Source organism: Pelodiscus sinensis, chromosome 2 (genome assembly GCF_049634645.1).
Source record: "Pelodiscus sinensis isolate JC-2024 chromosome 2, ASM4963464v1, whole genome shotgun sequence".
Taxonomy (NCBI): Eukaryota; Metazoa; Chordata; order Testudines; family Trionychidae; genus Pelodiscus; species Pelodiscus sinensis.
The window spans coordinates 180,733,256-180,759,933 of record NC_134712.1 but is presented as its reverse complement, the minus strand read 5'-3'; the positions used below and the strand labels follow the sequence as shown (position 1 = coordinate 180,759,933).

The window sequence follows — 26,678 nt, the reverse complement described above, 5'->3', positions numbered from 1 at the left end:
GTATTAGAAATTCTGAAAGACTTCATATTAAATTTTGAAGTTTGCATTGGCCAACCCTATGACAATGGGTCCAATAAGGCTGGGAAGTACAATGGAGTACAAGCAGTCCTTCTTGAACACAATTCAAACTGTATTTGCTCCAGTTGTGGCAACCACACACTAAATCTTGTCAGCATTGGTTGCGCTGACTCATTCAAGGAAGCAATCACATATTTTGGCAAAATCCAGCAATTACACAACCTCTTCAGTAGCAGACCTCGAAAGTGGGAAATTCTAAATCAGTATCTGCCTGTTTCCCTTTACAGCATGTCAACAATGAGATGGTCAATACGAATTGATGGCGTTAAACCAGTTGCACAGCATTTAGGTTGGACATTAAGAAAAAGTTCCTAACTGTCAGGGTGGTTAAACACTGGAATAAATTGCCCAGGGAGGTTGTGGAATCTCCATCTCTGGAGATGTTTAAGAGTAGGTTAGATAAATGTCTATCAGGCATGGTCTAGTCAGTACTTGGTCCTGCCATGAGGGCAGGGGACTGGACTCGATGACCTCTCGAGGTCCCTTCCAGTCCTAATATTCTATGATTCTATGATTTGGGATCTGTGAGAGAGGCTAAGTGAGATTGGATCTCTTACTCTCATAGCACATGCTCGCACTGAGCTTAAGTCAATTCAGAAGTATACATCCAAATGTGAATGTTGTCCCTGGGGATGAAGCTCCTAAAAATGATTCACAAAACTAAGTATTTAATTGAAGCACACAGTACTACATTAGATGTTGAGAAGGATAACATTGAATGACTTCTTAAAGATATTCAAAAGATTCGTGATCAATCGAATGCATTCCTTTCTGAGTCCAAATCAGTAGCACTAGGCTATTGACATTTCATCTGAGTTTTCTACCAATCACAGCCTAACATCTCATTCTGATGCGGAAAGGCACTATCAAGTCAATGTTTTTTTTTGTTATTGACTCCATCAAATCTGGTCTTACACGTCAATTTGAGTCACTGCGACAAATTTGTGCCCTTTTTTGATTCCTTTAGAGTTCCGAAAATTAAGTGATAAAGATCTATATTCAGTGACTGAACAGTTTCAACAAAGATACAACAACGACATTTCAAAAGAGCTCTGTGACAAGATCATTTTCCTGAAACCTATACATTCCACCAACTTTAAATTGAACTGCAAGCCAAAAGAACTGCTTCAAGAAATATTTGATTTTGGCCTGTCAGCTGTATTTCCTAATATCGCAATTGCATTGCATATTTTTGTCAGTCTCCCTGCATCAGTAGTTTCAGGTGAATGTATATTTTATGTGTTAAAACAACTAAAGAACTATCATTGCTCTACAATGGGGCAAGAGCATTTGAATGGGCTTGCAATGCTTAACATTAACAGTGATGTTGCCCGTAAATTAGATTTTTCTTTAATTATAAACGAGTTTGAACACAACAAAGCCAGAAGGGCATTCCTAAAATGAAGAATTTTGCTTGCAGTGGAAACTCACAATTAAAGTTATCTTTTTAATATACATGCTATTGGTATAATGACTTAATTGTTAATAAATATATGTCTCAAGTGTTCATTTTCATATATTCTTTTGGTTTTAGTATGACTCTGTGTATGAGAAGTTAGCTACAATGGGGGGCTGGGGCTGGGCTGGGGCCTGTAAACTCAAAGTGGCCTGGGCCTCTGCCATTCTCTGAGAGGACCTGTTCCCAGGTTGTCACTTACATGCAAGATTTGGGAGCTGGTGCGCAGCCCACAAATTGTTCTCTATTGACAAATGATAACATTGAATGGACATGGACAAGGTTTATGTTAAAAACATTTGTTAGAAGTAAGATAATTCATACAATATACATGTCTTTTGATGGTTACCAGACAGGGACACTTGACACTAAACACTGAAGACTTTTGTATTGCTATATTAATTTCTATATGTTCAGGGTTGAAAGTGCAAATATTGAATAGAGAGGCATTCCTCAGCTATAAATCCTATTACACAAGGACAATTATTTTGAACTCATAGTTCAGAGAAGATTTTATATTTTATCTTTGCCAATATATTACCTGATGTGAATTAAAGTAAATATTGGATTTTGCTATATATATTCAATACATTTTTTAAAAAATCTTTGCTAAATTGTTAATGAAAATGTTGTCGTCATTGAGGCTGTGTTCAAGTTTTAGGAAGAATCTCAGCTGGTACTATTATTAATCTGGTTAATATAATTCTTTCATTTGTATGCCATTTTTCCTATTGTTCTACAAGGTCTCATAGAAAGTTTTCTTAGCACACTGCTTTCCAGCCTGCAATATTCTTGGTATTATTGATGAGCCAAGTCCAAATTTTTATAAGCTGACTCCATTAATCACTCTTTTCACATGACCTTGAGTGTTTACAGCTTTGACAAAGTTAGCTCAGAAACTAGGTCTTCGTACATCCTGTATTAATTTGATTATAACACACAAAAGATTGATTTAATTGTTCAACTAATTATCTAGATTTATAATATTGTCTTATTTAAATAGATAAGTCTTTTCATCTCTTCCTTTTTCTGTTATTCAAATTCTAGTTTTTTATACTTATATGTGAATTTAATTTAAAAAGAAATCGGTTACTTTTTGTTTTCAGTAAGGAATCTCTACAGCAAAATGCAGGACAATGTAGCACTTTAAAGACTAACAAGATGGTTTATTAGATGATGAGCTTTCGTGGGCCAGACCCACTTCCTCAGATCAAATAGTGGAAGAAAGTAGTCACAACCATATATACCAAAGGATATAATTAAAAAAATGAACAAATATGAAAAGGACAAATCACATTGCAGAACAGGAGGGGGATGCGGGGGGGGGGGGGAAGGAAGGAAGGTAAGTGTCTGTGAATTGATGATATTAGAGGTAGGGAGAGTGGGATGTTTGTGAGTTAATGGTATTAGAGGTGATAATTGGGGCAACTGTCTTGGTAATGGGGGTGAGAGTTCAAATGTTTGTTAAGTCCTTGTTGGCAAGTGTCGAATTTTAACATGAATGACAGTTCAGAGGATTCCCTTTCAAGTGCAGATGTAAAAGGTCTTTGTAGCAGAATGCAGGTGGTCAAGTCATTGAGAGAGTGTCCTTTCTGGTTAAAATGGCAAGAAACTGTTTTCTCTTTGTGATCTTGTCTGATATCTGTTTTGTGGGCATTAATCCTTTGGCGAAGTGTCTGAGATGTTTGTCCAATGTACATAGCAGACGGACACTTTCGGCACATGATAGCATAGATTATATTTCTGGATGCACAGGAATATGTGTTCTTGATCTTATAACTCACTTGGTTAGGTCCAATAATGGTATCAGCAGAATGAATATGTGGACAAAGCTGGCAACGGGGTTTGTTGCAAGGGAAGGTACCAGGGTTGGTATTAGTGTGGTATGTCCTGTGGTGGTTGGTAAGAATCATCTTGAGGTTAGGTGGTTGTCTATAGGAGACTATACTCACAAACATCCCACTCTCCCTACCTCTAATATCATCAATTCACAGACACTTACCTTCCTTCCTCCCCCCCGCATCCCCCTCCTGTTCTGCAATGTGATTTGTCCTTTTCATATTTGTTCATTTTTTAAATTGTATCCTTTGGTATATATGGTTGTGACTACTTTCTTCCACTATTTGATCTGAGGAAGTGGGTCTGGCCCACGAAAGCTCATCATCTAATAAACCATCTTGTTAGTCTTTAAAGTGCTACATTGTCCTGCATTTTGCTTCAACTACCCCAGACTAACACGGCTACATTTCTATCATGAATCTCTACAGGAATTTCACCTGTTTCTGAGCATACCATATGTCAGCTTTCAAACTGCCTTTTTATGGATAGGTTTCTGGGTCACAGCAAGACCTACAGAAATCAAGTGACCATTTAAAAAATAATAATCAACTTATACCCACAATGGCCAAACCGTGGTATGTGCAGTACAGCAGTTATTACCCTACTCTCAGTAAATCTTGTGTGATGTTTGTGACTCCTGTTGATTTTTAATGGCAACCACTGCATTTCACGATACAAAAAGCAGCAATTGTGTATACGGAAGGAAGCTACTATTCAAACATATCTGCATCTGTTCTAGTATAATAAATACAACAAACATTAATTGACAAAGTAAATTTGAGTAAAGAATCTAATGTGTTCTGAATTTTTGCTTGATCTGGCTCAGAAATGGACGCTGTTGGATTGACAGCTTTTAGGAGGTCTTTGTATACTGTGACAGTGCTAAATGCCAAAATATCTAGTGAAATACTTTTACCAAGGCCACAGAATGTCAGCAAGTTTAGAAAGAGTTTGCAACCTGGGCACTGTTTTCAGATCATTTTTTTAGGCTATGGGCTGTGTCATTTATTACCAAGGACCTGTTTCAACTAGCAATTGTTTCAACTAAATCTAGAAAATATATAAATACTGACTTATTGAAATGGCTCCATGAGAGAATTCCTGGATCCTATTTCTCACTCAGCAGATGGGCAGTCCCTTAAAGTGACCCATCTGAAGAAACAAGGTGGATGAGGTGTAATATCTTTTTCACACCCGTATTGAAAAAGTAACATTCTAAATAGGAGTTACACATTATCTCTTGTGCTACTCATTGTGTATGGTACAGTATAGTAGTCCTTTCTTCAGCACTAGAACAGAGACAGATAATTGCTCCCAGCACTTAGCTAAGCATAGGAATAGACTATTACATTAATAATAGCTAAGCTACACACTATAGCTAAGCATAGGAATAGAATGTATTACATTAATCAGCTATTGACCATTTTCTTTTCTGATTTTTTAAATAACTTACTTTGTTAATAGTAATCATTACCATCCAGACAGAGATTCTGTGTCAGATGGGTAAAACACATTTAGGAACTAGAAACAGTGTTTTGCTGAACGATTAGCCCATCAACACTAATTTACTATTATCCATCATTATTGCATCTTACCCTGGAGCAATTGTACCACATTCGTACATGAGCACATGCGCTCTCTCCCTGCTGTGGATTTGCTTATGTCTGTAGGAGGGGAGCACTTCTCTGGGTCGTATAAGAGTTACCAAATCAGTCCATGGAAGCACATAGCAGCACAAAGCAGCTAAATTGTACTGGAGTATCTGGCTTACAGCTTCTCCTAGTATCTTTCAGAAGGGGAAGTGCTTAGGTGACAACAGTTTCCTAAATGATTAAGCCTCTGATTTGAGGAGAGGCTAAGGCGAAATCACTGGTATGTGGTCTGGTGGGTGACCAGCACATGGTCTAAATCAAATGGCAGGGCAATTTAAATGATTTTTGTCTTCAGCACTGGATATGAAGCATGCAACACAAAATAAAAATTTGAGACTTCTCAAATAGTGGCTTATAATCTCAGAATTCAGGATTCAGCTGATAGTAGGTGCAGTATCAGTGAGCTTTCAATTCACACTCCCTTCAAGAACAGGTGTCAGCTTCAATTACGTTTCTACAAATTCATTTTAGTCAGTTAATGAAATCCACTGGAGAATCATATTGATATTTTTCTCCAGCTGTCTGTCTAAAGCCTTATATAACATGTTCCTTCTCACCTCGTGGGAAAATTTGTTCCAAATATACTTTCGACTGCATAGGTCATTCAGTTAGGGCATCAGAGAGTTGTTTGCTGTCATATTATGATTTAATAATTCAGAAATTATGAAGTTCTTCTTCGAGTGATATCCCCATGGGTGCTCCACTGTTGGTGTCGGGCTCATCCAGGCGCCACGGATCGGAGACTTTCAAGCAGTCATCAGGCCGGGACGAGCCCAGTATCAATAGTGGAGCACCCACCGGAGGACACATCTCAATAAATAATCGTTATTCTAAAGAGAGTAACTTCTCTTTAGGAAAGATGCATTATTAAAATTATCATTACACCTTCATGTGAAGAAATTTTCACTCACAGTAATAATGAAAGTTGAAATCCACTGGGCGTTGAAGGTAAGGTAGACGCTCATCTTCCACAATTAAGATTCTATTATTTTTGCTATTAAATAGTATCTTCTTTTCATCCCAGATAATCTTTTGTTCCCAAGTCCTTGTCCTTATGTATATTCCTTTCTAGGTGTGCAAGCATCCTGCATACCTGAATTTTTGCTAATGGAGACTTTTCCTTTGATGATAGCTGCCCTTTCTGTTTGGGGTTAGACTCTTATCGTCCATACTGGAGATGCTACTGGTATTGGTGAAATTCTCTTGTTCCATACCAGGAAAACTATATCTTCCCCAACAGCAGAGAGGCCTCAAGTTCCCTAGAGACTTGTAGGTCCTTTGGTATCATACACCTAGGCTATGTCTACATTATAAGGTTTTTTGCGCAAAAACAACCAGTTTTTGCACAAAAATCCACGGAGCGTCCACACTTCAAGCGTGCTTTAGCGCAAGTAAATCGACAGTAAAACAGCAGAACTGAGGGCTTTTTGTGGTGTAGATAAGCCTCCGTCTATGAGGCATAACTCCTTTTTGTGCTACAGCTGTTGTACAAAAAGGCATGTGTGGACACTCCGCAGGGGTTTCTTGCACAAATAGAGCCTATCCAAAAAAGCACAGGTGCTCTGATGGCCATTCTGTGAAGGGCCATCAGAGCTTTCTTGTGCAAGAGTGTCCATGCAGTGTGGACGCTCTCTTGCGCAAAAGCGATGTGCTTTGAGGTGTGGATGTGCTTTTGCGCAAGAAGTTTTTGTGCAAGAACTCTTCCGCAAAAGACGATTTGTGCAAAAACCCTGCAGTGTAGACTAGTGCAGGTGAAAGACCAGGGCCCTTAGGGACAGTCCATGGGGTGAAGTGCTTGGTATTGGCTTCCATGGCGCTAGATGCCTTTAGAATCTATGAGCCGTCCCTGCCATCTGTTTTAAAAGTTGTATTGATACATTTTACTATGTGATCCCAAGCTGCCTTCTAACATTTCATATACAGAAATAAACATCAGCTGAGTGCTTTTATTTTCTACGCCCAGAAGGCTGATTAATGTTTACACAGGGTTTGACATGAAATACAGTTTGCATTTTGCAGTAATTGAATTTCCTACAACTTATTCAGGAGCTGTGCTGCACACTCTCTAGGAAGGATGTAGATGAAATATTATTGTTGATGTGTATCAACTATATGAGCACTTTCTTCCCCATTTCATTATTCTGATATCTCACTCAGAAATGAGAGTGCAGCATATCCTTTAGTAACCCAGAGTACAGTTTCTGAAAGGGATTAGTGAAAACTACTGTTTTTAGAAGCAAAAATACCGCTACTTCTGTTGGTAGCAAAGGAAAAGAATATGGGGTTTAGTAGTTGCTGCGATGCCATTTCCAAGAAATTTGGAAGCAAGAAACTGAAAAACACCTTAGCTGCAGAAATCTCCCATAGTTGTGTTACACACGATAAGCTGTTGAGAAATATTAGCCCTGCTGTTAACATCCACAGAGGAGTGGTGAGTCTAAGCATTAATCTTACTTTGCAGCTTTTGTCAGTGATAAATAGTGGTAGATATTGTGGTGGATGGTGATCTCAGAAGTATCCTTGGGATTGTTCCCTGGTGTGCTGATCTTGCCACTGCTACCCACCTTGTTTTTCTCTGGGGCTCCCCACCACCCTGTCCTGCTGGACTAAATCTTCTGGTCTCCCCCAGACAAGGCACAGAGTTGGGGTTACTACTCTGTGAATTGCAATGTAGACACTGAACCACTTCAGTTCTGGGAGAATGCAGTTCTAGAGCACAGCATCCAAGAAACCAGTCCCCAAAGGGGATCAAAATCCCAAATAAATCCACCTTTCTCTGAATAAAAGTTTGCACAAAGGAAGCCATGAAAATGTTTGTGCTCTTAGTCTTTATCAATGAAAGAGAGAAATGGACACTGGTCATTCCCCTCCTCTCCTTCCCCTGCCTCCCCCCCCCCCCATTTACACTGGGCCTGCTAGTGAACAAAAGTGGTTTTATTAAGTACAAACAGTAGGATTTAAGTGGTTGCAAGTGATGACAGATCAAAGTGAGTTACTAAGTTATAAGGAAAAGAAAATGCATAGCTAGTGTTAATGCCCTAAAAAACCTGTTGCAAGTAGATTCTTATCCTAATGAGCTGTTCTTGTCCTAGGTATAATCATCAAGTCAGAAATTCTTTTACCCTGACTTGGGTCCCTAGCCCTTTGTACCCTTCCAGGGTTTTCCAGCCAATCCAAAGACAAAGGGCTAATAGTCTTTTCCCCCAAGGTGGAAACTTTTTGTTCTACATTCTCCCCTTCTATGGAAACCACCAGGGTCAAAATGGAGTCCCAGTATCAGGTGGCATGGTCACGCCTTACTAGTTCAATCCCCTTTGGACTTACAGGACAAACAAGGCTGTTTAGAAGTTAAGTTGATCAAGTCATTAAGGCTGCCGGATGGGGGTGGGGAAGCAGTACTGGTTCTCATTAGCACATTTAAACTATAAACAGTCTTATACTTCATATTTCTCACTTTACACACAAGAATGATGCATGCACCAAAATAGGATATACACAGCCAGCCAGCACATTGTAACTGTAAAATTGATAGGTTACATAAGGTATTTTGTTGAAAGCATCTTCAAGTTGTGCATATTTATATTCATAAGCCAAACTTCACAATGTGTGTGTGGGGGGGGGGGGGGGGAGTGGAGGGGATCACAGCTCTATCGTAATTGAACCTAGACCAGCAGGAAAATGTTAATGGTGAGTTAGTAACACAATCCTTTTCTGTCATCAAGATACAGACTCACAGTTGCTCACTAATGGTAACTTTCATAGCCTGGGAGAAGGTTTGTAAACATCACAGATTGCTGTGAGCACACCCACGATTAATACTTTGTAGGATAATGGTGGGTCACGTAATGCCAGAGAGAGACCCACTGTAATCTATCACATGAGATGAATTAGTCAGAAAATAAACTGGCGCTTTAAAAAAAATTAAAATTTTGCATCATTAATTCCATTTTGTACATTTGGGTTCACAGGTATGGCCCAGTTTTAATTTGGTAAATTCAGTAATAACTATAACACTGGGCCAGATTCTCAGCTGCCATAAATTGTCATAACTCCATTGACTTTCACGGAACAACAGTAATTTATGGCTTGTGATGAGCCAGCCCAGTAACAAAGGTCTAATAGTAGAAGACACTATTAATAGCACTTGGTTGATACTACTGTCGCTCTTGAGGCAGGGAGTGCATATTGGTTTGCATTTGTATGGCGGCTAGCACATGACCAGAGTTCCTACGTGTTATGGTAATACAAATAATAATGTTTGCCTGAAATATAAAGTGATGATACCATTACTGGGGAGAATTACAGGGTTTGCAGGTGAATGAAATAATAAATAATGTAATGATACTGGATGCCAGATTATTAGAAAATAAGGTTGATAATAGTGTGCAAAATGTATGTGTGCACATACCTCTCTATCTTTGTTAGTGTGACCTCCATATGTATACACCAATTGCACATTTAAACTTTAGACGTTCAAGTTCTTATTTGAATGCACAATTGCCATAACTACTTGGATGCAAAAACTAACACTAGCATACTTTGATACAGAGCTACAAAGAGAATATTATTGATATCGGCTCCAATGATCTTGATTCTGGTGTCAGATGGGTTTTACACCAATGTAAATCTTTTGGTTGCAGAGGAGTTGCTCCTGATTTTTGAAATTGGGTCTTAAAATCTATTTGACATTTTCTGGCTTAGATTCCCATACCACATCCCCCTTATGCTCCTAGGAAATGTACTATATGACAGTTGTCTTTTCCTAGGATCTCAAGTACAAATGGCACCTAATGATTTCTCTAGAGGAAGCAGATGTTAAAAATTTTGACACATGCTCCCTTGTTGTCAGCTTTCAACATTTGTGCCTTAATCCCATTGGTACGAATTTTATACAGATTAGCTTTCTTGGATGCTAATGTGCATGCTCTCTCAACCTAAACAGAAAAGATATAGTCCACAGGTCACATTTATTAGCAGACTCCAGGGCTCCCAAAGTGCTCATTCACTTCATTTCACTTCTCTAAATAGATGGGAAGGGCAAAGAATTAAACATGTTCCTTTAGGAGGAAGAGAGCAGTCATTAAAAGGATTGATGCAGTAGGAATCTGTTCAGAATTTTTTTCATTAATTTATAATAATCCCTAGATGTAAGTGCTGAAATATTGCTGCAGAAGATGAGCTAAGATATTTGTTATTTTCAAAAGGAAACCCTGTTTAATGCTTTGAAATCAGAAAAGCCCCAGGAAGCACTTTACAAAGTGCTAGCTAATCTGAGCAGTGGCTAGTTTACAAAATTTTAATTTCTTTATAAATGGGTGCTAGTGGCAGGAGTTGAGTGAGGGTTTTTAGCCCTGAGAGACAAGGATGGGTCAGATCTTGCACCTCTAGGGACTCCAGACTGGTCCCGTTCCAACCTAAGCTTTGTCCCACTTCTACCTGCTGTCCGTTCCTAAACCACCTCTTGTGTCAGGAATCAGCCAGGGAAGACAACAGACAGTTGAAAGGCAGGACTGAAGTGGGAATGAACAACGTGGAAGGAACAAAGTCATAGCCGGATGGAAGTGGGGAGGAGGTGTTCGGCTCTGGTTGTGCCAGATCAAACCAGTAATAACATTCTTCAGTTAAGAAACCTTTTAAAAGTACAGGGACTTGTGCCATTTGTAGGGTTTGCAGTGCATAATTCTATGATTTTGGGGAATCTTTTATATGCTAATGAGGATACTTACTGTTTCCAGTTACACTCAAACAAAAAGATATAAATGGTAAGCAACTTTAAAAAAAATGTAACAGCCATTACTGCTTGTCGAGAAAGCCAGAAGAATTCACATTAAATGGGAATTCAAGAGTAGTGTAGAATCCTGGCCCATCTGGGATCTTAGTATTTAGTGCTAGAGTATTGGGGGGATATTGATTGTCCTGTGGACATACTTCAAACAGTACCATGATATTATGCAAAAAGCTGTTTTCTCTGTTTAAGCATGTCTACACTAGGAAATTATTTCAAAATAACTACTTTTGAAATCATAACTCCTGAAATCTTCATCAACGATTTAGATACTGGCATAGAAAGTACGCTTATTAAGTTTGCAGATGATACTAAGCTGGGAGGGGTTGCAACTGTTCTGGAGGATAGGGTCATAATTCAAAATGATCTGGACAAATTGGAGAAATGATCTGAGGTAAACAGGATGGGCTGTGTCTAGACTGGCCAGTTTTTCCGGAAAATCAGCCACTTTTCCGGAAAAACTTGCCAGCTGTCTACACTGGCCACTTGAATTTCCACAAAAGTACTGACTTCCTACTGTAAGAAATCAGTGCTTCTTGCGGAAATACTATTCTGCTCACGTTCAGGCAAAAGTCCCTTTTGCGCAAAGCTTTTGCGCAAAAGGGCCAGTGTAGACAGCTCAGATTTACTTTCCGCAAAAAAGCCCCGATTGTGAAAATGGCGATCGGGGCTTTTTGCGGGAAAGTGCGTCTAGATTGGCACAGACACTTTTCCGCAAAAAGTGCTTTTGTGGAAGAGCATCCGTGCCAATCTAGACGCTCTGTTCCAAAAATGCTTTTAACAGAAAACTTTTCCGTTAAAAGCATTTCCAGAAAATCATGCCAATCTAGACGCAGCCGATGAAGTTTAATAAAGGCAAATGCAAAGTGCTCCACTTAGGAAGGAACAATCAGTTTCACACATACAGAACGGGAAGCGACTGTCTAGGAAGGAGTATGGCAGAAAGGGATCTAGGGGTTATAGTGGACCACAAGCTGAATATGAGTCAGCACTGTGATGCTGTTGCAAAAAACGCAAACATGATTCTGGGATGCATTAACAGGTGTGTTGTTGTGAGCAAGACACGAGAAGTCATTCTTCCGCTCTACTCTGCACTGATAACCCTAACCCATTCCCCTTTTCATGATAGTACTGACCTTATGGAGTTGTTCCTGTCCCTTCGGCTAGCTGTCAGTTGAGGGTGATCAGCACTGCCAGGGGTGCTAGCAGCATGGCTTAGCACTGCGGCTGTCCTTATATAAAAGAGAGGAGTTAGATGCCCACTTCTGAACACCCAACTTGTATGTGCAATGCTGCAGCTTAAATGACTAGTGCCAGCACCATGGTGCTAGTATGATTCCTCCTCCTATCAGACAGCAAACATAAAAGGGCACGCTCAGCCCTGTAGTGGCAGCAGGTAGCTCCTACCTAATATTGAAGGGACAAATTAGATGTTCCTGATGCCATGAGGGTGCTGATTGCCAAGGTGCAAGTGTCAGATACAACAGATGACAAAGTCCCAAATTCAAGGGACACCAAAACTTATTCTTGCTAGAACCTATAAACGGTTGCTAAGTCATTTCTTTAGTGTATGAGACTTTTTATTAGCTGAATGATATTTTATCTCTGGTGTAAGAATTTGTAACAATAAAAGGTACCGAGCAGCGAATGTGCAGAGCCTGGGGAGTAAAATGAATGACAGCTCTCCAGGTGAAGGACACTGGAGAGAGAAGTATGTTGAACATGCAAGTACAGTGGCCTCAAGGACAATGCTACCAATTTATTTTAATATATGACAATTAAATTAATATGTCAGGTAAAGCCCTTAAGATATATAAAGAAACCTTATTGAAGAATGCCTGGCTGCCAGAATGAATTTCTAGGGAAAACCCTTCAGCACAGTAGCATCTGTTCATGACTGAAATCCTGACAAAGGTACACAAATGCCATTGGGAGGACAGGCTGCATTACACAACTGCTGCTCATGGAACTCAGTGAGGGTTATGCAAGCAAATTTCAGGGATTTCTGCAAGGGAATCCCATTTGGCCAGCTGCTATTTTGGTCAATGGCAGGAGACCATGCAGCTCTGATATTAAAACAAACAAAATACATTCAGCGAACATTAAGCTTACACGTGTCAGTGCACAAAAGGAAAGAAATGATAAATAGAAGTTTGCGCATGCAGCTTTCTGTCCAGCTGTACTCAGGCATTATGATGCAGCCTCATACAATCACATAGTCTTCTTCAAATAAAACACTGCCAGTTATTTACTTTAAAAAAGGACCTGATTGCACTTAAATGGGTGATTTCCAGAGCTGCTTCTGAGGGATTCTCCCCTCTTTTAAAATTATTCAGGCTGCATGCTATACTGTAGGTTTCAGCATATTTTTCAGGAACAAAGTATAAATAATTCCAGCACAATGAACCTTTATAGTCTGGATTTCCGTCATCTGGGAACATGTGTAGTTCGGCATCTATGGGTGCTCCAGGGCAGGAGCACTTGGGGAAATGCTGGGCTCCATGCTCAGATACTCCTCCTCCACCCTCCCAGAGCTTCCAGAGTACCACAAATAGCTGATTTATGGTGTTCAAGCTCAGAAAAAGGGAGGAGTGAGGACAGAGGGCACTCTGGGAAAGTAGCTCAGGGCTGCAGACCCCTGCGGCCAGTGGTCAGGAGCAGAGGCCAGTGACCGGTGGTGGGGGCCCCACAGCCACCCTCACTCTTACTCTGAGCGCCATCCATCCTCATCAATGCCACCTCCTCTGCTTTCATTAGAGAGGAGCCTTGCAGGGGGCAGCAGCAGAAGGGCTGACATTGATCTCTCCTGGTCCAGAAAATTCCTTGGTTCAGGCCTAGTCCAGGTCCCAAGGGTGCCAGACCAGGGAGGTTCAACCTTTAGAATATCCTCTTGTTAAAATATTGGTAGCATGCCCCTGACTATAGCACTGTGTGTTACTTGTGGGTTTTTACATGCATCATTATACAATTTTGCTCTGTTTTTTTTTTAATTCGATGAGCAATCTTAGAATTTTTAACTGGAACTTTTGTGTTAACTAGTATTAGTGTATTCTGTGTATTTTTCATCATGAAAGTACAGCTAGCCCTTCTGATTAAAACGGGAGAGTAGTGTTTTAGCAGAAGAATAATGACTGTTCCATTCTCATTGCATGCTGTGCAACAGTTGTTTGATAAGTGGTTAAGGAATGATTTATGAATAGCAAATGTTCACAATATGCCAGTGGCATATTATTTAATGTATTTGCTAGGAAATCCAGAGGCTGTAAATAGGCATGTAAGAACTAGAATCACTGTAGAATGCTGTAGCACTCACTGACATGGTGCCTCTCTCTGGTCGTGCTAGGAATTAGCTCAGCTCAGTGCTGGAGCTTTTCCAGCTGATGTCTCACCCGCTGTTACCTGTTGTCCATTCTCCACCACCTTGTATCAGGGATCATGTCCCTCCCAGTCTGCGGAGCCATGCCCTTAAGGTACAGCCCTGCAGCAGTGCCCCACACTCCCCTTTAGAGAACTCCAACCCCCTATACCCACCTGCCTCAGTGACCCATTGCCAGTTGTCCTCTAACCCTGCCTTGGGCAAACTGCAGTCTAAAATGGCCACTCATCATTGGCAAGGGATTGAGGACTTGCTACCTTTGCCTGCCCTGGCTACCTTCCTGCTCTTGCTTTCTCCAGCACTGGTCTGTCCATGATACCTTATTAGCAGTCAGCTGGGTTCTCTCCATCCAGAGCTGAAACCAAGAGGTGTTCCCCCTCTCCAGGAGTCCTTCTTATAAGGCCTACCCGGGTCCTGATTGGCAGCCACTAGCTTCACTCTAATTGGCTCCTCTCCCAGGGCTATCTTTAACTCTTTTTATCCTGCAGCGGGGGGGTGACTGTTCCACTACAAACATGTTATAAAGTAGTTGATCAAATTAGCCATTAAGAGTTAAATCCTGGCTTTACTGACGATGATGGCAAAAGTCTCACTGATTTCAGTAGTGCGAGGACTTCATTTTGGGACTTTCTTTCATTGAAAATGCCCATAGAGAAATTCCCTAGTGAGCGTTATTCTACGCAAATTGTATACAGGCAGTCCCCGAGTTACGCAGATCTGACTTATGTCGGATCCGCAGTTACAAACGGGGCTTTTCTCGCCCCGGAGGACGGGAGCGGCACGACGCCCAGATGTGCTGTGGTCCCACCGCCTGTGTCCTCCGGGGCGAGAAAAGCTGCTCCGCGTCTCCCTGGTCTGCTGGGGGGGGGGGGGGTTTGCAGCTAGTGCGCCCTCTCCCCCAGCAGACCAGGCTTTTCTCGCCGACGACGCCTGGGACAGAGCAGCTGTGGCACTGCCGGGTAGGTCCCCCAGCACCGCACCTCAGCGCTGCGGGGACCAACCCGGCAGCACCCCAGCTGCTCTACCCCAGGTGTTCCCAAGTCAGCCGCTGCTGAAAATGACCAGCGGCTGAATCTGGACGCCAGTTCCGACTTACATACAAATTCAACTTAAGAACAAACCTACAGTCCCTATCTTGTACGTAACCCGGGGACTGCCTGTATATAGTTCCACATTGCTCTGGAGCAGAAAGCCATTTTGTTTGAGAGTTTCAGTAACTTACCAGATCAAGGTCTCATGCTACATGTGTTAATATGTGAAATGAATTAATCTGTAAGTAACCTTTGCATAACATTTGTCTGTAGATCAGCAATTCAGAAGCTGGGAGCAGAAGTATTTGAAAAGGTTTACAACAATCTCAAGAAAGCGAGACAGCAGAATGCAAGTGAAGACGAGATCCGGGAATGCCTGGAGAAAGTGGTTGCTAGAGCAAGTGACTGTTTTGAAGTGGATCAACTTCTTTACTTTGAGAAACAGCTGCTTGCCTTAGATCAAGATGTTCCAATATAAAATATGCCTCAGGAACGGAAAACACTGGAGATATGTGAAAATGCTGAGCTTCGCCCTTACAGGCCAGTGAACAAGTACTGCATTATTAAGGGCAGGGAGGTGCACATTGTGCTGACAGTCTGTTTTTACTCACTTGTTTTATTGCATCAAGCAGTGTATTCCCTTAGGTCCAGATTCTTCGTCCACGGTTTGTTCCTGTTGATTTCAGTGATGCATGATAAGTGACCCAGAGAGGTCAGTAAAAGTTTTGCAAACAGTTTCAGTGGTAGCAGCAGTGGGCTGTGATCCAGCAAGACATTTGAGCACATACGTAAATGCTTTACTGGATTTGGCCTTAGATGCGTGTGTGTGTATGCGTACATACTCACATGTGTACCTGGGTATATATGGTTACTTGGTAATGAGAAATTACACACATTAATTATTACATTATTGAAGGCCTGTATTTCACTTGTGTGCCCTTTGACAGAGCCATGCAAAAGCAGGAGACCAAAATGATGTCTGACCTGAAGCCTGCTGAAGTCCATGGAAGTGTTTTGAGGAATTTCTGTGGGTTTTGGATCAGTCTCATAATGTACCAATAGAAAAATAAATCCATGTTGGCTTGTCCACAGACTGTGTTTAACATTTTTTATCTCCATATTTGTGTTGCCTTCTCTAAATGCACAATGCTTCTGGTTATGTCAGATAACCCTCACACCATTCATTATGCCTGCTTAACTTTCTCTTCCTAATGTTTTCCCTTTTCGTTCTCTATGCTGATCTCCTTTACCATTACCTGTTAAGCTCTAAATACAAAATAAGTACAATACTGTATAACAGGTTCTCATGTGAGCCTGGAGCCAAATTCACTTTAGGCCCCCAGCCATCATCAGACCCCTTACATTGCCTGTTCTTGTGCAGTACATTGCAGTACTTTAAATGTGCTCACGTGGCGAGTGGGCAGCAATGGCCTTCAAAATCATTGCAGTTGATCTTGGACAGGTACTTATGGATGGGAGCTGCAGCCATTAACCTTTCTCCAATTTGCCAATCTGTAAAATGGAAATAATGATACTTCTGGTATGTGGCTACTGATGTCACAAGCAGTGATTAGGTGTTGATTAAGTGATGAAGCCAGTCTATCATGACAGCACTGTCTGCGGACATCAAAAGCATCCATCTGTCATCAAGGTGATCAAGAAAGCGGTGCATAAACAGATAGGATGCTTTTTGTTCTGGAGGTTCACAGAGGCAGGAAGAAGCTCTCAGGGAGCGTATCTAGATTGCATAGTTTTTTTCCAAAAAAAGTGGCCTTTTATTAAAAAAAAAAAAAAAACTTCCTCTGCGTCCAGACTGCTGCCGCGTTCTTTCAAAATGAAATCGAAAGAACGTGGCATTTTTTTTTACTGCGGAAATCCTCATTTTATGAGGAAGAATGCCTTTTTTCGAACGTGCTCTTTCGAAAAAAGGCGCTATGTAATGCAAACTGTGTTTTTTCAAAAGAGAGCATCCAGACTGCCTGGGCGCTCTCTTTCAAAAAAGTGGCTTGCTTTTTCGAAAGTACTGGTTGTAGTCTAGATGCTCTTTTTCGAAAAAGGCTTGCAGTCTAGACGGAGCCAGGGTGTGTCTAGACTACAGGGTTTTCTTAAAAAAAAAAAAGTGGCCTTTTTTTCGAAAAAACGTCACCTGTGTCTAGACTGCTGCCACGTTCTTTCAAACTTAAATTGAAAGAACACAGCAGTTTTTTTGACCACGGAAAACCTCATTTTATGAGGAATAACGCCTTTTTTCAAACGTGCTCTTTTGAAAAAAGATGTTATTGAACACAAACAGCGCTTTTTCGAAAGAGAGTATCCAGACTTCCTGGGTGCTCTCTTTTGAAAAAGTGGTTCTCTTTTTCGAAAATACTGGTTGCTGTCTAAATGATCTCTTTTGAAGGAAGCTTTTTTGAAAGATTCTTTCATAAAAGCCTCTTTTGAAAGAGGCTTGTAGTCTAGATGTAGCCTAATGGTAAGATCCACGTCAAACTGTCCCTGACCACAATGTATCTTGTTGTAACAGGGAAGGAGCTTTTGGTTCATAGAGTTGTTTTGAGGGGCATGCAAATCCTCATCCAGAGAGACTATGGGAAGCAAATCTGACTTGTCTGTCTACCAAGACATGCTTCAATAATCCAAAATATAGTCCCTTGACACCTGTTGCCGCTGGTCCTCAGAAAGGTTGTGTCTAATGTGTTATCTGACATGTCCAACTGTTTTAGAGAAGGGGCATCCTGCATTTAGCCAGCATGTATGATGTGGCTTGGAGATGAAATCATGAAATAAACTGTCTTAATAGTTGGCTGTGCATAGTAATATTACCAGGGCCCACAGAGCCCACTCAAAACATTTCCATGGAATTGTACAGGCTTCAGGTCAGATCATGACAGGGGCAATCAGCCAGGACTGGAAGAGTGACAGCTGGAGTCTTCTGGCTACACTAGTGATGATGCATAGGGCAGAACTGATTGGTGAGTACAACTTGATACAATGATGTCTGGGGCCCTGTGCTGCCACCCAGAATTAAATAGCTGCAATAACTAGAGGTTTGGCAGTTGTCCACAAGATTGCAGTGCTATCACCCCATGAGTTGCCAATAAACCTGCACAGAAATGCAGCTCTCACCCAACATGCTGTCAAAAGGACAAAGAGTAGTCATGCTTTATAATGAAACTGGCCCAAAGCACTTGGAGCACTTCCATGCTGAACTGTCACAAAAGTAGCTCTCAAAATCCTATTTCTCACGTGGAATGATTGTGATCATACACTGTGCTGCAGCATGAAGTAGGAGATCTGGGTCAGGACTCCTTGATGGCCCTTTTACATTATTTAGCTTGGTACGTATGAGTCCCTTCACCACAATGGTTGGGCTTCTGATTCTGAACATAATTTCTATTAAAGGCTGAAGTCCTCAAAACACAGGCATCAACTTTTCCAAGGATATGGGAGAAATACCTGGGGACTGCAAGAGCCAATTAGCAAGCAAAGCAACTCCTCAATAATGCATATATGGCAAAAATGTAGACCAAGGGAGACAACTTTGTCTGCCGTACATAATTCCAATTGGCCATGGCCCAAAGCAAGTTACCCCAACACCTTGAAAACTGACTGTAAGTAATAGAGGACATTTTTTATGAAACAAAGTTTTCCAACAGCAAGAAAAAAGAACTGCAGGTGGTGAATGAGGCTCTCTGGAGTAGTCAAGCACTTAGAAAATCATTAAGAGTGTATCTTTGAAGTATGGAAATCATGTTCTGGGCTAGGCAAATGATCTCTCTCTGATGTGAGGATTTTTTTTGTTTGATGTATATTAAAAAAAAGAGCATAATAGCTTGTAAAGCTGTTTTGATCATTTTCTTACCCCTGTGGGGGACGTGTTTTCCAAATCACAGTTTGAGCCCTAAGGATCTCTTCTTCACTTTCCCCTCCATAACAACTAACTCCCATCTTCACGGCCCATGGCTGTCATTCTTCCAGGGGTGAGTAAGGGAACAAGGAGAAATTTTACCTGCAAACCTTAGTGTACTGTCATAGTTCTGCATGAGTCTGTCCCAGTTTCTTTATGGCTAAGGGCAGAGAGGAGAGCGGATGAAAGCTGAGGTCCTCCGAAATGTAGTTTAATGAAGATCAGAACCCAGCCACTGTTTTCTTTAGAACCTCTTTTTTGTTTCAGCAAATGTGATGGCAGTAGACTAAGTAAGAGAGAGTGCTCGTAAGACAGATGGCTAGAAGCTGAAGGCTTCGTAGCCTCCACCTATCACATACAGATTTTAAATAGAGGTGGGAAATACCTGTAGGGACCCACATATGCACTTTGGGATTTTATCAGATATTTCTTTAATTTTCTCCTTCACTTATTGACTGTGTAGTTTCTGGATCATTATCTAGACATCTTGACAGGGACTTTAATAGTCCATTATTCATACCTATTGGGCTTAAAGTGTAATTTATAGATTTCTCTTGAATATCCAAAGTATCTATCCTGAGGATGTAGACACTTTCACAACACTAACAAAACAGGTTTTATTAAATACAAGTTAAACCCCAAATTCAGCAGTAAATCCCATTCTACATAAAGAAACCAACCAGCCAAGAACAAAAATATGCTAGCCCCCTCAACCTCCCACCCTGTAGCCAGAATCTGAGCAATGATAGGGCTTTGGTCAGAAGTAGCCTGTATTTGTTCAACTTCAGGATGCAAAGAGGTAAATGGCGATTTTAGGAGCTGTAATGTATATAAACAAATGCAGTGAGCTATCAAGAGGATTGACACTTTGTACATCCTCGAGTACACAGACTCATGTCACGTCATGTCAGGTAAAACTACCCTTGCCACGTTTGGCTGATGAAGTAGTCCCTGGTGAATTTGTTTCAGTGATGCTGGCTGGGTTAGATACAACAGTATTAATTAAAACACAGGCTGGTAAACTCTGTAGGCAGGTTATCGGTTCCATCATTCTTGCATAATTGAATCTAGCACAAAGGAGACGTCAGGATTGAATTAACTAAAGATTTATTGAAAAATAAATCAGAGAATTTTAGGGCCTTGGAAGTGCAAGAGAGAGCAAGGGAGTGAGAGTGCACCAGGCATGGTAGTAGAGACTGTCCTGGGCAGTATACCAGTCTATGTAGACATTTAACTGGCTTCCAGGCCCACTGGCAGGGGGAAATAAAGGGGGCAATTGCCCCCCGGGTCTGGAGTTGCAAAGGGGCCTGGAGATCCGAGCCATCACTGTTGCTACTGCAGCAATGGCCAGCGCCCCAGGCCCCTTTGTATTGCTGCCAGCGTGTCTGAGAGCTGGGGCAGGAAGGGGGTGCACCATTGTCTAAGTGGTGCTGAGGGCTGACCGCCCTTCCCCTTCCAGGGGTGCAAAGCCAGCTGGTAAAGAACAGAGTAGCTGCTTTAAATGAATTGTGGAGACATCACAGGCTAGGTCCATAAAGAGACTTAGATGTGTAAGTGCCACTTTTGGCACATAATATCAAAAATGTAGAGCCCCTGAAAAGCACACTCAGCTGCGGCTTAACCCCCTTGGTGCCTATAGTCGCTAGGTGCTTATGTTTCCACCAGTCAAGTCCCCTAAATGTTTGCTGGTGGATACACACAAAGCCACCTAAGTCCTGGTGCCACCTAGTTGCTGGGTAGGATCCTCAAGCTAGGTATTTCTTCCCTGAAGGGCCTGAACTGATAGGTGGTCTCTGAGCAGCCTAACTGATCAGACATCGCAAACACCAATGACCCTGATGTTTCCTTATAGTTAGAGCACTCACACAGGATCCAGCCTCCCAAGGGAATGCTTTACTTACTAGGAGTTAGAGGGTGTTCTGAGATGCATCAGTCTCTCCAGTTGCTATTCCACATTTTATGCAATATTTAAGTATTCATTGGGCCAGCAAGCAGTAGACTATAGCTTAGGGCATGCACCCAGGATGTGAAAAATCCAAGTTCAAGCCATCTGCTCAATCAATCTTACTATGTATTTTAGAAGAGTGCGTGTGTCTGTCCATCCATCTGTGAGTCCGTTTGTTCAAAAGCTCTTCCTAAACGGTAAGAGCTAGCGCTACCAAATTTGGTTGGCAGCATCCTCTTATCCTAACTTAAAGCAAGGTCAGTGTTTGGTTGTGCCAGGATAATGGGAGGTACACGGAATTTGATTGTTTCTCATAAAATGGAAATGGAGGGGTCTGGTCAGAGTGAGTTATACTGAAGAATGACCATGGGGGAGGGGAAGCAAGAGGCCAGAGATGGGCACCAGGATGGCAATAACCCTATTGAGGCAGCAGGGGGCAGATATAGAGATATAGAGTCTGCTATATATTTCAGAGGTTGCGTCTAGATTGGCATGATTTTGCGCACAAGCAGCTGCATTTGCGCAAAATCTTGCCGCCTGTCTACACTGGCCGCGAGTATTTGTGCAAGAACACTGACTTTGTCATGTACAAAATCAGTGGTTCTTGCGCAACTACTCTGATGCTCCCGCTCAGAGATAAGCCCTCTTGCGCAAGAGGGCCAGTGTAGACAGCCACGTTAATTTCTTGCGCAAGAGAGCGTCTACACTGGCACGGATCATTTTGCGCAAAGGCACATGCCAGTATAGATGCCCTCTTGTGCAAATACTTTTAATGGAAAAACTTTTCCATTAAAAGTATTTGCGCAAAATCATGCCAGTCTCGATGCAGCCAGAGAGTTTGTCTGTCCTTTAGCTGGGGGGGGACATGAACTGCTCCCCCAACTGTGCCCACTGGAGCTGCAGCAACAATGGAGAGATGCTTTTCATCTGGCCCCAAGCTACTCCAGTGAGAGATGGCTGGGGTTGTCCTCTTGCCCCATGGCAGCCTGCATACTGAATCCCTTAGCCTCAACCCTACCCCACAGCAATGTTTTAAATGAAGGAAAACAAAACGTATTTGAGTTAAGGACCCAAGCAATGTTGGGTAAATCATCTAGTACTTAAATATTTATAGAATGTGGAACAGCAAGCCTCAGTGGGAAAGAACACACCAGAGTATGCTGTAGTCCAATGGTTAGGGCACATCTCTGGAAGGAGAAAGATCTGGGTTCAGGTGTGTTCTTTACATTGCAGATTTGAAATGAGGTTTTCAACCTCCTGGATACGGTGGGCCTCCTCCTAAGCTTTTTGTCAGGAAAGGCTGACCTGGTCGGAAGCCTTACTCCATCATCCCTGGTGCAGAAGATTGTTCTTGGCACCAATGATCCCAATCCTGAAGTTTGCAGGGCAGAGAGTTGCTAATAGAGTGTGACCCGCACCAGGCCACTGAGAGGTTCCAACAACCTGATGACTCAGGTCATTGAAGGGGTACCACTGAGTCTGACTCTGATGGACTCTCCACCACAGGAGAGCCACAGAACATCCACTGCCTTGGTGGTATCATGAACATCAGAGGTGTCTGCAGCAAGAGATCTACTCTTTCTTCTTATACAGCCATTCCCAGCCATATGGGAGATGACACAAACTTCTACGGCACCGAGGCTTCCGGTGCCTTCAAAAGGGAAACTAACTGTGAATTCTCAGTCCTGGTCTCCTCCTTCCCTGCACCACTTGTTGGCATCAGTCAGCACCAGTCTAACCTGATCTCCAGGAAGGGAGTCTTCTGACAGAGGCAGAGGCGTGCATCTCCCACAGGAGCTGAAGCAGTTAAACAGCCCCTCAGCACGAATACCGTGAACTTGTCAGCTGCCGTGGGCCAGCTGTGGGCTTTTAATTTCAGGATCGACATGTCCTAATACGTATTTCTGACTAGTCAGCTCATGCAGCTCCCAATTCAGCATGCTGACTTTTGAGAGTCCCGTTCTTTGGCATCTAGCTCGCCTGTCATTTATAAGGGCAGTGGTTTTCAATCTGTGGTCCACGGTCCCCTGGGGGGGTCCACAGACTTTGTCTAAGATTTCTGAAGGAGTGTGCACCTCCATTCGAAATGTTTTAAGAGGCCACAAATGAAAAAAGATTGAAACCTCTAATATAGTGAGACTGAGGTCCTAGCTCAGGGATGTGGTTTCCACTAGATGACAGGGTGCTTATTCAGTAGGCATTGTGACTCTAATTCTCAACCTCCTCTTGTGGATCTAGGCTCAAAAGTGTCCCTTGGCTCCCACATATTTGTACAACATACATATTTTACAAATGCCAGTTGACCTTGTTCCTTTCTATTCACATTCCTAAAAATGACACATGCAGTATTATTCGATGAAGCGATATGGTGCGCAAAGGAATTGCTGGGAGTTAATTATTGAATGTCTTTGGAGCTTTGGACAGTTAAGGGGAAAAGGACATATGACCATTTTGATAGGAAGTATAGCTGTCAACATCTTGTCTGCAGCTGGATTAGAAGGCAGACCAATTACATCTGCAACAGCACACAAGAAGTGAGTTCTTTCTCAGAGGTGACTGGACTGCCAATAGCCCTACTGCAGGAAACAGAGCCAGTTGTCTATCAGATGAATTTATAGAGAGTCACAGGGCCTGAAAATTCCACTTGCTGGCAGGGAGTGTCACTTTTTGCAGGAACTCAGTGTGACTTGATGGAATTCACTGTGCAGGTCAGATGAATTGTAAGGCATCTGGAGTTCACAAGGTATAGGAATCCTAGTCCGAACTACCTAGTTCGAGCCCCGTGTAGCCACGCTCGGTTTTAAAAATGGCGGCTCCCCGCTTATGCAAATGAAGCCCGGGAAATTCAAATCCCGGGCTTCATTTGCAAGTGCGGTATGCCTACATTACCCTCCTAGTTCGAACTAGGAGGGTAGTGTAGACATACCCTTACTTAGGGAGGTAAATCCTAAACTTGAGATATACTAGGGTAAATTAGAACAATCGAAGTGGCTCTAAATTCTGCCAGTGCCAGGAGAGAGATTTTTGTCACCTCTCTGTACCTGGCGAAACTGCAATGAAGTAAACACCATTGAGACATTCAGTGTTTTGGCTTGGATGTTTCTACCACTATGGGTCCCCAACCTCCTTTTGATGTATTGTAAATTACTCCTGCTGTGTAGAAATGTGTTTATTTGTAAGATATTCATCACCTAATTTATGCAACTGGGTTTCAAGCAATGTTCACATCAAATCTTTGCTGTTCATGAAATGTGCAGTTGCTCACTTAATTCGCCTGACATCATTTCTGAACTCTGATGGAAATAAACTTTTGAGAAGGAAGAATAATACAAATAATAAGGAACATAGAAATTGCTTCCAAAACACAATGTCAAATGAATCATTAGTCACAGTATTGTTAGGATTCACGATTATATTCACAAATGAACTGATGGCTGTTTACTCGTACACAATGATTATATAAGACCCTCATGAATAGTAAAAGGTTGGGGAGGGGTTTTTGTTATCTAGCCAGCTCTGATCCAAAAAGCAATAATAATTTTTTTTAAATGTAATGGTAGTACAGAAGAGTAATTACCTTCCTGCAAGCTACATAATCTGTGCAGTTGATGTGTACATGCATTCACTGATACATGTAGGATCTATAGTATGCTGTAGTGTAAATGGGACTCAGGCTCTGTACAGATACTACCCTGAGCACAAGCCTTCAATGTTCTTTCCCTCCCCAAGAAAGAAAATATTTAATTCAACAGAGTCTGTAAAACTTTAAGTAGGCAATTGCACTGGTAGCTGATGACTATTTGGAGAGGAAGAAACCAGCAAGCTATGAAAAAGTCTGTACCCATAGCTATAGCATATGCTTTGAGTTTGTACCAGGGAAGAGTAATAAACCAAACAACTCAAGAAAAGTAAGGGTTATGCGTCCTTTCAGAAACATTACAGATCATACTTGGGGCTCCTGCCAAGTTTTATAGTGTTTACATGCTGGAGGCTGTGTGTGGGGAGACCAGGAGAAATAGTTATTGCTATAGCAGAGCAGTGTAAAACATACCCCAAGCTGGAGAACTGGGAGGACACAGCTGTTCAACAGTCAAGATTATGCCCTGTGGAACTTCGTACTCAGACTAATCCCCTGCTAGCCAAAGAGGAAAACAAAGCAAAAACAAGTTGCTTGGTCTTTGGTGCAAGAAACTTTAGTTTCTTCTTTTAGTAATTTTCCTACACTTCAGGACCATATGCAGTCCGCGCATCTTTGATTGGAGACTTTGGCAGCAGTGCCCATTTGGTCCAAGTGTGTCCCCCTGCTCTCCTCATGACTCATCCCTACAATACATATGGCAGTGTTGGATGAACCACCCTCAGATCCTTCTCCACGTGAGATGGAGCATCTTGCGGTACACACTTCATAGCTAGTTTCCCCCGTAGGAGACAGCTTTCTAGTTCAGCATTGTTACTTTACGGTTTAGTTAGACCTCATCTGGAGTTTTTTTTTAACCAACTACAGTAGTTTTGGTATTTATTGTTTTGGGCAGAGGACTTCTTCATGAGACTCTTTGTCGTCCCCTAGGGCTTTTCCTTCTTTGGAAGGAGTTTATCCCCAGCTTATGCCTAAATTCCCTGGAGTTAAATGTTGTCTCATTTGCTGGGATTCTAACCCACTTAGTGATGGTCACTCTCACTGTATCTGCTATTTAGGAGATACCCATGGCCCCTCTAAACATAACATTTTTTTCAGGGTTTACAAGCAGGTCTAGAAAAAATAGGTAGAACAAGCTTAGTTGTCTCCAGATGGAGTACTTACTCCTTTCAACCTACCTCAGTCTCAGGCCCTGACACCTCTATGTATAGTCACCTTCCAGTAATCATAGTGCCTCGTCAGCCGTCACAGCTCACTCACCCACTAGATCTTCACAGGGGAAATCCAAGGGGCGATACCAACAAGGCTTCCAGTATGAAAAGCTCCAGGGCACTGCAGAGAGAAGGTTGTGCCATGAATTTTAGGTCACCACAAAAACCTGCTGCTTTGGTGACCGCACATAACCAAAAGCATATTGCCGAAGCGCCAATCACTCCTGGAAACCAGGGCCCCTCCATGGTACTGACTACGGGCCCTGCTTCCACGTTATCAGTGGCACACAAGTCAACATTGCAGATTGATCTCCATGACCTTCACTATTACCATCTCTCACTTCAGACCTACCCCTCTCTATTCTTCTCTTAACCTTGAAAAGGCTCACTCCTTTACTGTCAGAATTCTGTGTGAGACTTGCTTAATTATCAGCCCAGAAATACCTTTTCTCACATTTTTTCTGAGCGAGACACACTCCAAGACACATGCAGATTCTTGCCACTCTACATGCCTCCTGGTATGAAAGGCAGATTTATAACAATAACAAGCCTGATTTTCCAGATTAAAATGAGCCCACAGACAAAAGCCAGTATTCATCTGCAGCTCCTAGGTCACATGGCAGCTGCTACTTTGCCACACTTCATGCCAGGTTGCCACTATAATATTCCTGAGGACGGTTGAGAACTGCGTCCACCCCTAAAAATTGTCTGAACAAATTAGGGGCAACGCCTTATCAGATTCTGGAGGCACACAGTGTAAAGCT

General features: G+C 42.1%; 1 protein-coding gene across 2 annotated transcripts in view; it reads left to right on the top strand.

Annotated features, from left to right (window-relative positions):
* The window catches only part of NEK11 (NIMA related kinase 11), a 195,594-nt gene extending 170,625 nt beyond the window's left edge, over positions 1-24,969 (top strand). Inside the window, exon 15 of one of the 2 annotated variants that reach the window (XM_006117584.4) lies at positions 15,491-24,969. In XM_006117584.4, coding sequence (XP_006117646.2) covers positions 15,491-15,695 — 205 coding nt within the window. In that variant the 3' untranslated portion in view covers positions 15,696-24,969. The remainder of the gene's footprint in view (positions 1-15,490) is intronic. The other variant, XM_006117582.4, reaches the window with a different exon arrangement.
* Positions 24,970-26,678: the final 1,709 nt, after the last annotated feature.